Source organism: Mauremys reevesii, linkage group 1, assembly GCF_016161935.1.
Source record: "Mauremys reevesii isolate NIE-2019 linkage group 1, ASM1616193v1, whole genome shotgun sequence".
NCBI classification, from domain to species: Eukaryota; Metazoa; Chordata; order Testudines; family Geoemydidae; genus Mauremys; species Mauremys reevesii.
In genome coordinates, this window is record NC_052623.1 from 36,909,874 (window position 1) to 36,924,529 (window position 14,656).

At 39.0% G+C, this 14,656-nt stretch overlaps 1 protein-coding gene across 6 annotated transcripts in view; it reads left to right on the forward strand.

Moving 5' to 3' along the window:
* The window catches only part of ARHGAP42 (Rho GTPase activating protein 42), a 258,286-nt gene that overhangs the window by 182,744 nt on the left and 60,886 nt on the right, over window positions 1–14,656 (forward strand). For all 6 annotated transcript variants that reach the window (XM_039486640.1, XM_039486657.1, XM_039486648.1 and 3 more), the window contains one exon: window positions 4,130–4,240. In XM_039486640.1, coding sequence (XP_039342574.1) covers window positions 4,130–4,240 — 111 coding nt within the window. The remainder of the gene's footprint in view (window positions 1–4,129; window positions 4,241–14,656) is intronic.

The following is a 14,656-nucleotide window of genomic DNA, read 5'->3' on the forward strand; positions in this document are numbered from 1 at the left end:
TTTACCTATAAATCAAGATTTGGTTAAGTCAAGTTAAGTGCTAATTTACTGTCAGGTTTAAATAAAGCACATTTTGCTGGGATGGTTATGAAGATTATTTATTATATTGCAGTTAAAAAACTAATTGAAATTCAATAAAATGTATCAACTGTGAATATAATTAAATAAACTATCTTAGAATCACGAAGGATTTGACTTGAGCATACAAACTAATAGAAAATCACAGTAAAAGTTTTCCACTCTGTCCTTAATGATCACTTCATGCCTAGATATTGAATTTCATAAGGGATGCTAGTTAGTCTACTATTCTAAAGGCCGTGATTGTAGAACATATAGGGCCTACTTAACCATTACATTGCTCTAGATTTATGTTGATATAACTGCACTGAAATCTTTGGAGTTACGCCAGCATAAAACTGGAGTAAGCACAGTGATGAATCAGGCATTTGAATTATAAAAACTAGTTGTGGGGGAGTTAGATAAAGAATGGGTCAGTTTCTCTTGTTTTGAATTTGATTCATAATGTGCAATTTTAATATTAGGCATATGTTTAGTTTTGATGATAGTACTGTCACCTCAGGTCATGGTTGTCCAGACTTGGCCAAGCTGAAGTTGGCACTAGCTGTGAGCCAAAGGGCCACATGCAATTTCCCTAAAACGGAGTAGGTTGCAAAGTTATTTATTTATTTGTAATGCAGAGGTACAGCCACTACAGACTTCAGATCTCTGATGTTCTATCTTGATCCAAGTGGAGGCCTGTGTTTTCCATACATCTGTAGTTACTGGGCTACAGTCACATAGTAAAGATCCTTCTTTGTGCTAGACCTTGGGCTATCACTGTCAAATAGCGTGTAAGATGAAGATCATTTGGGTATTAGTTTTCTCATAATATGCAGCACATTCCATAGTAGTACACAGACTGTTGAAATACTTTTTACAAACTGCACACAGTACGTGATGTAAAAAAACCAAAAACCCACTGTGACCAACTCTTTTACTATCCCTATGAGAAAACCTATGGAAATAAATGAGAGTTACAGAATTAAAAAGAAATAGATCTGAATCAATGCTATAAGCATCAATTTTGGTAGCCCCCTATTGATCACTAAATGCAGATTCATGAAATTGAGCTTTCAAAATCATGCTCATGTATGGAGGCGTGTCCATCTTGCAAAAACAGGTTGAGTTCTGATGCACATTCTAGTGCTATTTCCAGTCAGTCAAAATAATACTGACTCTAATTGTATCAGAAAAGCTGCTGCTGTAATTAACCATACAGTAAGCCATTCTTTACCATCGGCAGAGTGGCATACAAAAAGGTGTGAAAATCTTTCCTGCCTTGGAAAAGTTCAAATAAACCACTTCTTAAATGATTCTTACAACTGTGAATGCACATTGATCAAGCAAACTCATCAGCCTTCACCGAAGATGGCTTTTGGAAAGTGTGATTTGATCACTATACCCAAATGATCATTGTGGCCCAAGTTTTGGACAGTGTTTCAAAACGTGCTTAGGTCCCAATAAAGTTGAACATATGCTTACGTGCTTTTCTGTGGATGGATTAAAGCATGTTCTTAAGTGCTTTCCTGAACTGGGTCCTGAAAGAGCTCTTTGCTAAAACCAAATTAAACTGAATTTATTATATATAACCAAAAGTAAAAATTGAGGCCCATGTTATGGAAATTCTTGTATTTTGCAATCCCATGAGTTAAGGTTTGCAGGATCGTACCCTAAAGTTGTAACACGTTAAATTCTGCCAAATTGCATACCCTATATACCCTATTATATATACTTTTTATCACATAACTATTAATACACTATGTTTTAGATTCATCAAGGAAACCAGTAATAGAAAATACAACAAAAATGCCACATGGCCTAGTTAACTTTGTGGTAAAAGCCTTAATTTTTGGAATTGTGTGGCTTTTGAGTGCTTTATTTCTTATCCTAACATTAGCTTTTGCATTTAATTTCCTGTTTTGCTTTTTATAGGCCTAAAAAGGAACAAGTGCTACTGATTCATTTGAAAGATACTGTTAAATCTAATATTTTTGCTTTAAAGTGCTCATGGAGCACTGTAGGAGTAGTTCAATGTTAAATGTCTCCTTTCTACTAAATGACAATATTCACACCCTTAGCTGAAGCAGGATTAATTAGACGTGCATTAACAGGCAGAATCTTTAACTGAAGGCAAATACTGATTATACAAATACAAGATTTAAAAAATACTAAACCTGTTTTCTTTAACAATGAATGTTCTTTCTGTTCCTTGATGGAAACTATAAAACAAACCATCTTCAATATTCTAGCTTCACATATGTTTGTTATTTGAGTTCCAAATTTAATCAGAACATAAGAGAAAAATGTATTATTTTTATACTACCATAAATCAGAAATGGTTGAACTGATGTTACTGAAAGTTTCCACAATTAAAAAAAGAAATTCCCTTAGAGCTGGGACAAGACAGAGACAATTTCAGTCCAAAAGGAACTTCCTTGAGGAAAGTTATGAATAACTGAAAAAATAGAGTTAAAATGGGAACTGGCCATGTGTTATGTCTCCCTCTAATGGCTTGTTTACATGGAGAATAAGAGCCTACTACTTTTATCAGTTGGTGAAGTTAATTCTTTCTCTCCAGTGACAAAAGCCTTTGCTTTGGTGCTGGCGTTTCCAGGTCCGATCCCTGCCTATGACCCATGGGAGCAGTTGATACTCATAAATTTCCAGCAAATACTGCACACTACACTTTCTGTAAAACATTGGGAAAACTAAAACATGAAAATTAGCTATCGTGAACATGTAAAACTATAAAGTTTGTTTATATTCTCAGACAGCTTGATTCATATTATGAAATGATAGGCTGCAAGATTTCTGTGTTTAAAAACATATCCCTCTCTTTCTCTCCCTCTCTGTGAGATAATCTGTGGAAAAGGCATTTGAAACTACTCATGCTGGGAAATGTGCAAGGAATCAGTCATGCATGATATTCAAGAGAATCCTTAACAAGGCACACCAGCTTTGATGCCCCTTTTTGTTCTCTTGTTCCACTCCTTCCTCTGCACCTTTTCCCATGATGCTCTGAATGTGTGGAGCACCTTCCCCCAAGCCACCTTTCCTTGCTTCACGCCAGGTTCTCCTAAAATTCACATAGAATAAATCCAGGAAAGGAGAGAAAAGGAAAGAGCAGGGTTGGGGGGAACTATAAGGCCAAAATTTTTAAGCTTGGATGTCTAAACTTAGGGTCCTAAATCTGTATTTAGTAACCTAAATAAGTGCCCTAATTTTCAGAAGTGCTGAGCACACACAACTCCCACTGTCCTTAATGAATGCTCAGCAGCTCTGGGTGGGGAGCCACGTATGAAGATGCCTTACTTTAGGCACTCAGGTTTGAAGATTTTATCCTAAATTAATGTAACCATCCTGATGTGTCCTTGCATTACTCAGGAACTGTCTGATTTTATTTTATCCTGTCCTCTTTCACCTTTTCTTTTTCTGTTTTGTCTGCTTATGAGTCTGGCCTGTTGTGTCCTGTTACATTTAGACTGCGAAACAATAACGGGGACTGTCTCTATTTGTGTTCTATGGCAGCTAGAACATTTTTGCATGCCCAAAATAATAATGTTCCTTGTTTTAAATCTTGCATAATTGATCCTTGACTGCTCTTTATCATCCTTTTGTGTTCCTTGCACTTTTGCCAGTTTAGGTTGTATTTGGTGAAGGACTGGTGACTTGTACTGTGTACCACATTTCATCCTGGTTCACTTTGAAATGGCTCAGTAGTTAAACTGTTGACAAATAAAGTGTCTCTGAATACATTTCACACAGCCCTCGTGGAAAGGTTGGTTGTTAAAGGAAGAGAAACATTGGCTTGTCTAGAGCTCTCATGGGACACAGGTCCCTGGTCTGAGAGCATTGCAGAGACATTTTATGTAGCTCCTGATGGAGAGTATTTCATCATTTTTTAGCATCCTCTTCTAGCTGAGCATAAGAGTCTATAGGGCTGGGAAATAAAACAGAACACTGGAACTTAGGAGACTCTTAAATAAATAGTTAATAATGGAAACCCTAAGTGAGACCGTTATAACCAAAAAATTAATATTAATTTTATGTACTTCATTTTTATTTTTAGGCAGATACACAGATCGACAGAGAACATCAAAACTTTTATGAAGCATCATTAGAATATGTGTTTAAAATTCAAGAAGTACAGGAGAAAAAGAAATTTGAATTTGTTGAACCTGTAAGTTTTGTATTTATTTTTAACTTCCTTTACCTACATTTACAGTGAATGTATTTAAAGATGAAAATTTTGGCTCATGTTCTTATTTTTTGGTCTCTTTTTAATTAAAGGAGTTCTTGAAAGTAGTTCATGGGCAAACAGGCATAAAGTTCTTTCCTTGGGAACTATCCTCATTTCTTAAAGACTTGCACAAAAGTTTTCATGTCTACTGTGAAGTAAAAGAAGTTTGAAATCTGCATGGCATTTTAATGGCTGAACTTAAAAGGTTGTGTCTGTGCAACACGTAACAGAGATTTCCTAATATAAAAATTGGCTCAAAATTCCAAACATATTAGTCTTCAAGTGCTCAGAGTGTGAAGTTTACCTCATATTTGCTTTTACATATGAAATAACATGAATAGAATATTAAAAATTCATTTGTATAATTATTAAGGTATTTTTGTAAAGTTATATAACGTCTGGAGCAGAACATGTCTGAGGCCACTGTGTGACTGGCAGAAGTTGTGCCAAGATTTTAACTAATAGGACTCTGCAGTTAAGATTATAAATCTATATTTAAAGTATGTCTTCACTGCAGTTAGACAGCTGGGGCTGGCCCGTGCCAGCTGACTCAGGCTCCTGGGGCTTGGACTAAGGGACTGTTTAATTGCAGTGTAGATGTAGATCAGACGTGGGCAAACTACAGCCCGGGGGCCACAGCCGGCCCACGGGACCGTCCTGCCCGGCCCCTGAGCTCTCGGCCGGGGAGCCTACTTCCCAGCTCTTCCCCCGCTGCCCCCCTCCCCAAGAAGAGCTACTCTAAGTGCCGATCTTCATGTGTTTAGAGATGAGAATATATTTCAAAGTGAATATTTGCATGTTAGTGAGAAACTAATGAACCTCGATCCAGCGACTAAAAATACCCGTGACTAAAACATAGCCTCACTTATCATTTATATTATGGACTTGCTATCAGTGAGGATGTAACGTACACCAAAATAGGGAGGAGTAAGGAAAGATGCAAATCAGAGCAAGGATTTCACCCTCATTTCATACTGGGGCTGTAAAAATGGGATTTTAGGAAAGATTTGAAAAACACGAAGAAACAGGCTTGCTTTTGGAAGAGACAAGGTAGGTGAAGTAATATTTTTAATTGGACTAACTTCTGCTGGTGAAAGAGACGAGCTTTTAAACTTACACAGAGCTCTTCTTCATGTTGGGAAACTTAGGGCAAGTCTACATTTAAAACACTGCATCGGCACAGTGAGGGGGGAGATAGAGAACTCTCCCGTCACTGTAGTTAACTCCCAAGAGGCGGAAGTTGTATCGGTGGGAGAAGCTCTCCTGCTGACATAGCACTGTCTACATGGGGAATTAGGCCGGCAAAATTATGTCGCTTAGGGGTGTGGATTTTTCCAGTGTCCATAAATTCATAAATTTGCTAGACACAGAAAATCATGGACTTAATAGACACTGGATTCATGACTTATTACAACAGTCTATAACCCATTAACAACCCTCCCCTCAGCTGCTTCTCTCTCCCCTCCCTCCCGCTTCCTTTTCTGTCTATGACTATAGGGGTGTGAATGGCCACTTCACCTTGAATGATCCCTTGAAATATGTGTTAACTACATATGCTAAACCATTTGTTCCATCTTGTATGTAACTGTGATATCTGAGGTAAGTTTCACAGACCTGAAGAAGAACTCTGTATAGCTCAAAAGCCTGTCTCTCTCACCAACATAAGTATGGTCCAGTGAAAGATATTACCTCACCCACCTTGTCTTTCCAATATCCTGGGACCGACATAGCTACAACAGCACGGCATACCTAGATTTTGGAAGAACATTGCAAGCTAAAAGGGAAGCATGGGAAAAAAGGCCTAGAGACATTTGTTGGTGAAGATTTTTACTGTTCCACTGCAAAACATTATTTGTAGTATCAAACACATTCAGTAGGAAAAAACCCAAAACTTTAATCTCACCTGAAGTCCAAAGTGCCAACTTTCCATTAACTTTCTCTTGTATAAGGCTGTCCTTATAACTGTATGCAAGCATCAGAGAAAACAATTCATAGGTTGTAGATGCATTTTAGAGTGAATTTAGGTGGGATGTTAACCACTGCATGTTAAATGAGAGTCTTAATTTTTTTTTCATTTGAAAGCAATGGAATGAACAATAGAAACTGACTTTCTATGTTTTTCTCCCCAGTGAAGTCCTAGAAAGCAGCAACTAGTGGTAAAAGGTTGAGACCTGTTGAGGTTTAAAATGATGTATATAAAAACATCATACTGTAAACACTTACACAGAGGGTAATTGACAGACAAAGTCACTCATTTCATATATTTCAATAGGGATTTTGGAGGGCATTAGACAGAGTTATGTCTATGTATTTACTGTGGAAAGGGTAGTGCAAATTACTTTCAGATTACTGAAAAATGCCATCTTAAGTAACTTCTGTGATATTATCTTTCAGTATATGATGGAATTGATTGCTCAATGCAGTTCACAACATATGCTCTACATGTGCGCAGATACTACTGAGATGAGGGTCATATAAATTCAGAAACATTTAATTGTTCTTCATTAGCTGCGCTAATTATAAAGTATTTTGCTGGTATCATTCCTCTGATACTCCAGCCTAGTATCTCATTCCTTTATACAGTTTGAAGTGCCCTAAGTATAACTAATGAATACAGGGAGTTGTATTTTTATTTTATTAAAATTTCCCTTCAAAGAGATCTGTCAATGAGGAAAGGAGAGATTCTGATGTGGAGGTAAAAGGAGGGGAAATTGTTGTGCCAGTCAGGACTCATAGACTTTAAGGCCAGAAAGGACCATCATGATCATCTAGTCTGATCTCTTGTACATTGCAGGTCACAGAACCTCACCTACTCACTCGTGTAATAGACTCCTAACCTCTGGTAGAGTTACTGAAGCCCTCACATCATGGTTTAAAGACTTCAAGTTACAAAGAATCCACCATTTACACTAGTTTAAAGCTGCAAGTGACCCATAGCCCATGTTGCAGAGGAAGGTGAAAAACCCCCAGGGACTCTGTCAATATGACCCGGGGGGAAATTCCTTCCCTACCCCAAATATGGCGATCAGTTAAACCCTGAGCATGTGGCAAGACCCACCAGCCAGACAACTGGGAAAAAAATCTCTCTCCCCATTTAGTGTCCAATCACCAACCATTGGAGATATTTGCCAGCAGCAGTCACAGATCAGCCATGTATCCTCATAGGCAGTCCCATCATACTATCCCCTCCATAAATGTATCAAGCTCAGTCTTCAAGCCAGTTAGGTTTTTTGCCCCCACTGCTCCCCTTGGGAGGCTGTTCCAGAATGTCACTCCTCTGATGGTTAGAAACCTTTGTCTAATTTCCAGCCTAAATTTATTGATGGCCAGTTTATATCCATTTGTTCCTGAATTGGCCCTTAACTGAAATAACTCCTCCCACTCCCTGGTATTTATCCCTCTGATGTATTTATAGAGAGCAATCATATCTCCCCTCAGCCTTCTTTTGGTTAGGCTAAACAAGCCAAGCTCTTTGAGTCTCCTCTCATAAGGTAGGTTTTCCCTTTTTCTGATCATTGTAATAGCCCTTCCCTGCATCTGTTCCAGTTTGAATTAATCTTTCTTAAACATGGGAGACTGTGTATTCCAGATGAGGTCTCATCAGTGCCTTGTATAATGTTAATAACACTTGCCTGTCTCTACTGGAAATACCTCGCCTGATGCATCCTAGGACTGCACTAGCATTTTTCACGGCCGCATCACATTGGCAGCCCTTAGTCATCCTGTGATCAACCAATACACCCAGGACTTTTGCCACCTCTGTTGCTTTCAACTGATAAGACTCCAGCTTATAGCAAAAAAAATGTATTGTTAGTCCCTAAGTGCCTGACACTTTGCACTATTAATGTCCCTGCATACTGTACCTTGGAAAGGCCCAGTGTTGTGGGAAACAAAGTGCGGAAAGTAACCCAGCAAATCCTGTGAGGTGTGTAATACCCATTGGTGCAGTGGAGGAGTGGGGGGGAAAAAGAAGTGGGTAAACTACCACTTCTCATTTGGGGAATATAGAGTTTAGTTTAAGTTAAACTGTGTTTGCCCAAGTTTAGCCTTGTCTACACTAGTGCATTGTAGGAGGAATTGCCAGGTAGGAGGATAGTCTTCTTTTGGGGCGGGGGGAGGTTGCAGGGGTTATGAGGGAGGGATGGTGGACGAATCACGCTCAGTGGATTATCTCTAAGATGGGAGCTCTAGTGCTTTACAAAGGTCCTATGTATCCAACCCCAGAAACCATGGGTCTATTCTGTGCTTGCTGTTCAGTGCCTCTCATCTCAAGACTCTGGCCTTGAAGTCTTCAAAACCCTTTGTCCTTGGAGATAATAATTTCCATGGAGACAATGATTCTTGTAGGTAACCTGTGGCTTTTGCAGTCCAAGAGAGTTCATACTCAAAGGATGGCAGGGCTATCTTCAGTACTGCCCTGCCTTTGGTGGTTCTACCAAAGAAAGGAAGCTATAGAAACACTGCAGTGAATGCTGCCCACTGGACAGTGAATCATTGTGTTCTCTAGCTGCCCTTGCCTTGTCCCTTCCTGAACACTGTTGCTGGGTGGGGTAGGTCCATTTAAGGGTAAAGCTAAGCCTAGATATATAGACCTGGCTCAAATGTAGCAGTTTTTGTAGTCTGTATACTAAGCAGTTTTGTATGTATTATCTTCCATGTTTATAGATCTTATTGCATTATGATACAGAAGTTCCTCTTACTTATTTTTCTTGTTGATAATTCAGGAGTTAGAAAATGTGTTTGCTTCAGTAATGTTTTTGTGGACTCTCTTCTTTAATGCATTATATTAACGTTACAGTGGTTGGGAAGCTGCCTCTACTGTATTAGAGAGACAAGGTGGGTGAGATAATATATTTTATTGGATCAGCTTCTGTTGGTGAAAAGGACAAGTTTTCAAGCCCCACAGAGCTCTCCCTGAAGTCTGGAGAAGGTGATCATAGTGTCCAAGATAAATATAAGGTGGGACAGATTGTTAAGCATAAAGGGTTCACACACTTATAAGAGACACACAAATTGAAGTGGGCAGTTAACATGTCTGCAGTTGTAGGACAATGGAAGGTTAGCAGACAATGCAGGGGTGTGTTACAAAATGTTGTAATGGGACATAAAACCAGTGTCTCTGTTAAGTCCATGTTTTTTAGTGTGCAGCAGAGTTATGGATTGAAGTTCCCAGGCTTGTCTTTTGAAAGTGTTGTGCAGGTTTCCTGTGAGGACGAGGACTGGGAAGTCAGATATGGAATGATCGCTTTGTGAAAAGTGTTTTGCTCATGGGTGACGAAGTGTTTCTGTCTGTTATCGTGTGTGTGTGTGTGTGTGTGTGTGTGTGTGTGTTCATTCAAGAGTGTAGAGATTGTCTTGTTTCACCCACATGATTGCTATTGGAGCATTTGATGCTCTGGATGAGGTATGCCATATACAGGACCCATGGACCTTGAAAGGTGTGCTGTGTGGGGTATTGATCATTGTAGCAGTGGAGATTTGTCTGCAGGTTTTGTATCTAGGTTTGTCTGCAGGTTTTGTTCTAGCAGGGCCTGGTGCTGCTTTGATTTGGTGTGTTCTGGTCTGCGGGGAGCTTATTTTTGATGATGAGGTTGTGGGGTTGTTTCAAGGCAAGAAGAGGGCTTTGGGGAAAGATTTATTTCAAGAAGTGGTAGGTCCCCCCATCAAATATGGGTTGTATCTGGGATCCCCTATATGGGTTCTAGTGTGGGGTAGTAGGTGATAACTAGGAGTGTGCAGTTGGTGGTGGGTTTATTTTTTTCCTGTATTGAAGCAGGTTCTCCTGGGGTACTTGGGTGGCCTGTTCCATGATGCAATGTACTTCTCTGGTGGAGTGCCTTTCTTTAGTGAAGGCAGTTTTAAGTGTGTTAAGGTGTGTATCCCAGACTTCCTTTTCAGCGTACATGTTGTAGCACACAGCTCCCACCACAGGGCAATCTACCATATTACTTGACTCTTTTAAAACTAGTTCTTTCTTGGAAAACAAGAGTGAAACTCTGCATGGAGATGGATACATGATGTTTTGAACTGAACTCTGAAGCACAATTTAAATTAATTCTACAATAAACCTTGCAACACGTTTAAAATCAAAAGCAAATAAATAAATGAAAACAACCTCTCAGACAACAACTGCTGTCAGTTATGCCAGTGTGAATCCAGAGTAACCCTGTGAAAACCAGTGCCATTTTCTCAGGGTTTACACTGGTTTGATGGAAAGTTGAATTCAGACTTCTCTTAATGCTTGCTTAGTCGGACCCTGTTCCGTCTTTTGATCTCCACTGATTTCCATGGAGCAGGAGCAGGTCCTTAGACATCATTAAAATCTGACCTATCTGAAGTGTGAGGAATAGAATCATTAACTAGTCATCAAAAATTTAAAAAGAAATAAATAAAACTAATTCTAATTGTGTATATGTTTATGATGGTCTTGTGTAAACTTGAGCTATCTAAAATAAATTCTGTTTTTTATTAAAAAGAACCTTTGTCTAGATAGTAAAACTCAAAAACCAATTCCATCTTTTTTGCATTTCCCGGAACACTATTCACCAAATTCATTTAAAACTGGATAGCTAAGTACCTTGTACTTAGGCATAAATAAACTGAAGTAAGGAGACAGTGACTTTTGGCTGATGCACTGCAGGCCAAAGGTTAAATTCCTCTTCTGTCCAAAACCTAAGTACAATCTTCTTCCTGTGAGAATGAAATGACCAAGCAATCTCAGGGTCACAAACTTTACATAAAAATAAATAAAGGCCCAAGCAGTCTTTGGATTCTGTTTCAGGTTCTCTGTTGAAATCCTTGCCGCTCTCGCAGCATGCAGACAGATTATTGTGTTAAATGAGTACAAGTCTGATTTCTGTATTGATCTGGCTGATTAGGTATTCAGAGTGAGGTAGCAGTAATGTGCTTGTTGCACTTGGAAAATTGATAATATAAACACATTGGGGATTGTTTGTAACATTTGGTGAAACCAATCACTTCTTAATACATTAAGATCACCTTGAAAAATACATACTGAGAATCATCTTTAAAAAACAAAACATTCAGAATGCTTTCTCTAAATTTACACGCAATGGGCCAGACTCTGACATAGTGCTGCTTGTAAGTAGCCACCAAAAAGCTACAAACATCATGAGCTAGAGGCAAAAGTTTTTCACCTCAATTTTGGCTCTCCAAACACAGTGCCATGCCATAATCTCTCCTGCAGGGGCTGTGGAAGGGCATTACAGAACAGGGCTCCTTCCACTAGCAGTGGTGTTTACGTACATGCATACCTGCATCCTCACTATACATGATTTCTACACAGGGCATGAAGTACATCAGGGGACTGAGTGAGAGAGACACGTTAACATTTTGGGAGCATTGAGTAGGTGGGGTGAGTGTTTGGGGAGCCCTTGACCAAGAGATTCCCAAGACCAGATCCCATGCAATGCACGACTGCCACACTGCAAGAATAGTCACTTAAAAACAAACAAACACATCTTAATGCACCATAGCTAAAACATAAAGCATTTTATCCTTATATTTATCCAGATGTGTTATCCTTTCTTATACATTCAACTTTGCTGCCATCTAGTGCCAGTTATTTTTTTCTCATTTCACAGTATGCTCAAACCTTAACAAAAGCCCTTTGTAGTAGGGAAAATGAAGACAAAAAAATGTAAAGGACATGTGTGCAGGAGGTTTGCTGATTTTATTTTTTTAAATGCATCTTTCCCAGAGCTATAGAATAAACAGCCAAAAGTGAGTGTTCTTCACAAACAGGTCTTAAACTTATCTTTAAAAAACATATAAACTGGCACAGCAAGAAGGGGTCAGTGCATTTTTTTTTATATAGTTTAGTCATTTAAAAAAGCCCACCATAAGCATAGAATGCATTCTTCTAATTTTGGTTTTTCACATTAAAAATAAATTTTACAGAGTAGCTTTAAAACAAAAGATGTCCAAAAATATTTTAGATGAGGAAAACGCAAATTTAAAAATTCCCTAGTCAATGTCAATTCTCAGATCTTGGCTAGATCTCTTATTTTTTTCTGAGAATTTGTCGCATTTTATTTGCAAAACCTCTAATAAAGAGAAAGTTGGAAGGGACAAATCCTTAGGTGGTGTAACTTGCCATAGCCCAAATGAAGTCAATACACCAGCTGAGGGTCTTTCCTCTTGGCTGTGTAATCTGCAGTTGCTTTAAAATGGACATTGACATATATCAATGAATATCAGGGTTGGAAGGGACCTCAGGAGGTCATCTAGTCCAACCCCCTGCTCAAAGGGGGACCAATCCCCAAATGGCCCCCTCAAGAATTAAACTCACAGCCCTGGGTTTAGCAAGTCAATGCTCAAACCACTGAGCTATCCCTTACGCCTTTAAGTAAATAAACATAAGATGTTAAAAAAGCTTAATGCTCAAGAGGTCTATTTTATGTTCCAGGCTCTGCCGCTGACTTGCTGTGCAACCTTGAGATCTTTATTTTTTTGCCTCAGTTTCCCCTAGGGATAATAATACTTACTGACCTACACAAGAGTATTGTGAAACTTAATGAATTGTTGTTTGTAAAGTGTTTTGAGAAACACAGATTGAAAGGCCTGTAATGTTCTGCTCAGGACACCTAGAACTTAAAGCCACTGTGTTACCCCTCTGTCTCAGCAGGTGAGAGCTTTGCTGGTGATTAGACTGTGTGTCAGCTCCCTGCCACACTAGTCTGTGTGCCTCACCAGCAATCTCCTTGAGACTCTGCCAGTCTAAACCTTGTCTTGCAGGTAACAATCAGTTAACCCCAGATATCGAGTTCCCTGGAGATGTCTCTCTGCAGTGTCCAGTTCCTCTCTCTGTGATATACTCAGAAGTTTGCTGCCTCCAAGGAGACAGTGCACACATCAGCCTGTTAAGTTAGCTGAAGACTCACACTTCACTTTAATACACAGCACCGAGGTGGTCTGTAATAAAACAAGCATAAGCTTAATAAAGAACAGAGATTTAAATGATACTAAGAAAGAGAAAAAGAGAGAGGTTTGGTTACAAGCAAAACAAAACACGCTTTCTAGTGACTCATACTTAATTTTAAGAATTTACAGTCTTTGCCTAAGCAGTTTTCTTACTTACATCAAGTTACTGGTATCTCTAGCCCTCCAGGCCAGGGGATCCAACTTTCACAGGCTCAGACGGTATTGTATCCTCCGTTCCCTAAGTGGTGGATAACTAAAATGTGTCTTTGTTCCCCTTATATTACCCAAAGACCATTGTCTCTGCCTCAAAAAACAGGAAGGCATCCTGGGGTACAGACTCTGACCTCTGGTGAGCTCTCTAAGCTACTGCCTCCATTAGCTTGATTGCTTTTTTTACCTTATATGCAAATATACTTTAATTGTCCTCTGCTTGTGTTCAAGCCAATCAGACAAGGCAATCCACATTCTTTGTCTAGGGCAGGCTTGATATATGTGTAACTCCGACAGCTGTTAGCCGGTGGGATTGAACCAGGGATCTCTGGAGCTTAGTCCATGAGCCTCTACAGCATGAGCTAAAAGCCAAGTGGCTGTTAACTAAGGCGGTAGAGCAGACTCATTAATCTCTCTCTCTAAGTGGTCTTGGTGCCACTAGATGGGACAGAACACCACACCCAGGAGGTGTTTGGGTTACAAATGCACTTCCTCACAAACATATTTTAAGAACCTATGTCGGCACACATATGTAACTCTTTGTATCCAACCAGTATGCACATCACAGTGATTTTTCAGGACCAGCATGTTACCAGTTTACATACGACACATTACAAGACACTTTTTAGATACATATTATGACAACACATGTTGGGGATAGTGAGTGTGCCCAGCCTGATATGAGTTACAGTACAGTGGGCACTCTACCAGTGGACATTGAGGGATTTTTTGGGCCATAGGGTCTCTAGATGTACAAAGTATCATCCTCAGCAGCAGCTTTATTTCAAATATTCAACTGCATTGTTCGCCACCCTAGAATGCAGTACTCTGTTGGCACATGAAACAAGAGAATGAGACAATCTAGTTTCAATATCCCAGGTGAGAGAAGTGCAAAAAAATCATATAAAGTGCACAAATGGTGAAATCAGTACTTTAAAAATGTTTCATTTTTCATACTCTATGGTATTGCTAACATAAATAAAGAAAAAAAATACATTAAGCATTTGATTTCCACCTTTTAAATTATGTATCCACGTGGAAAACATCCTTATTGTAGATTTGACTTGTATGTCAAACATAAAGTACTATCATTATAATAATAGTACTAATAATACATTGTATCTATAGTGCTTTCATTTTCAGGCTCTTATGTTTAGATAATTACCGTAAACTAAATTATGCCATACGCCACAAGAAAAACTA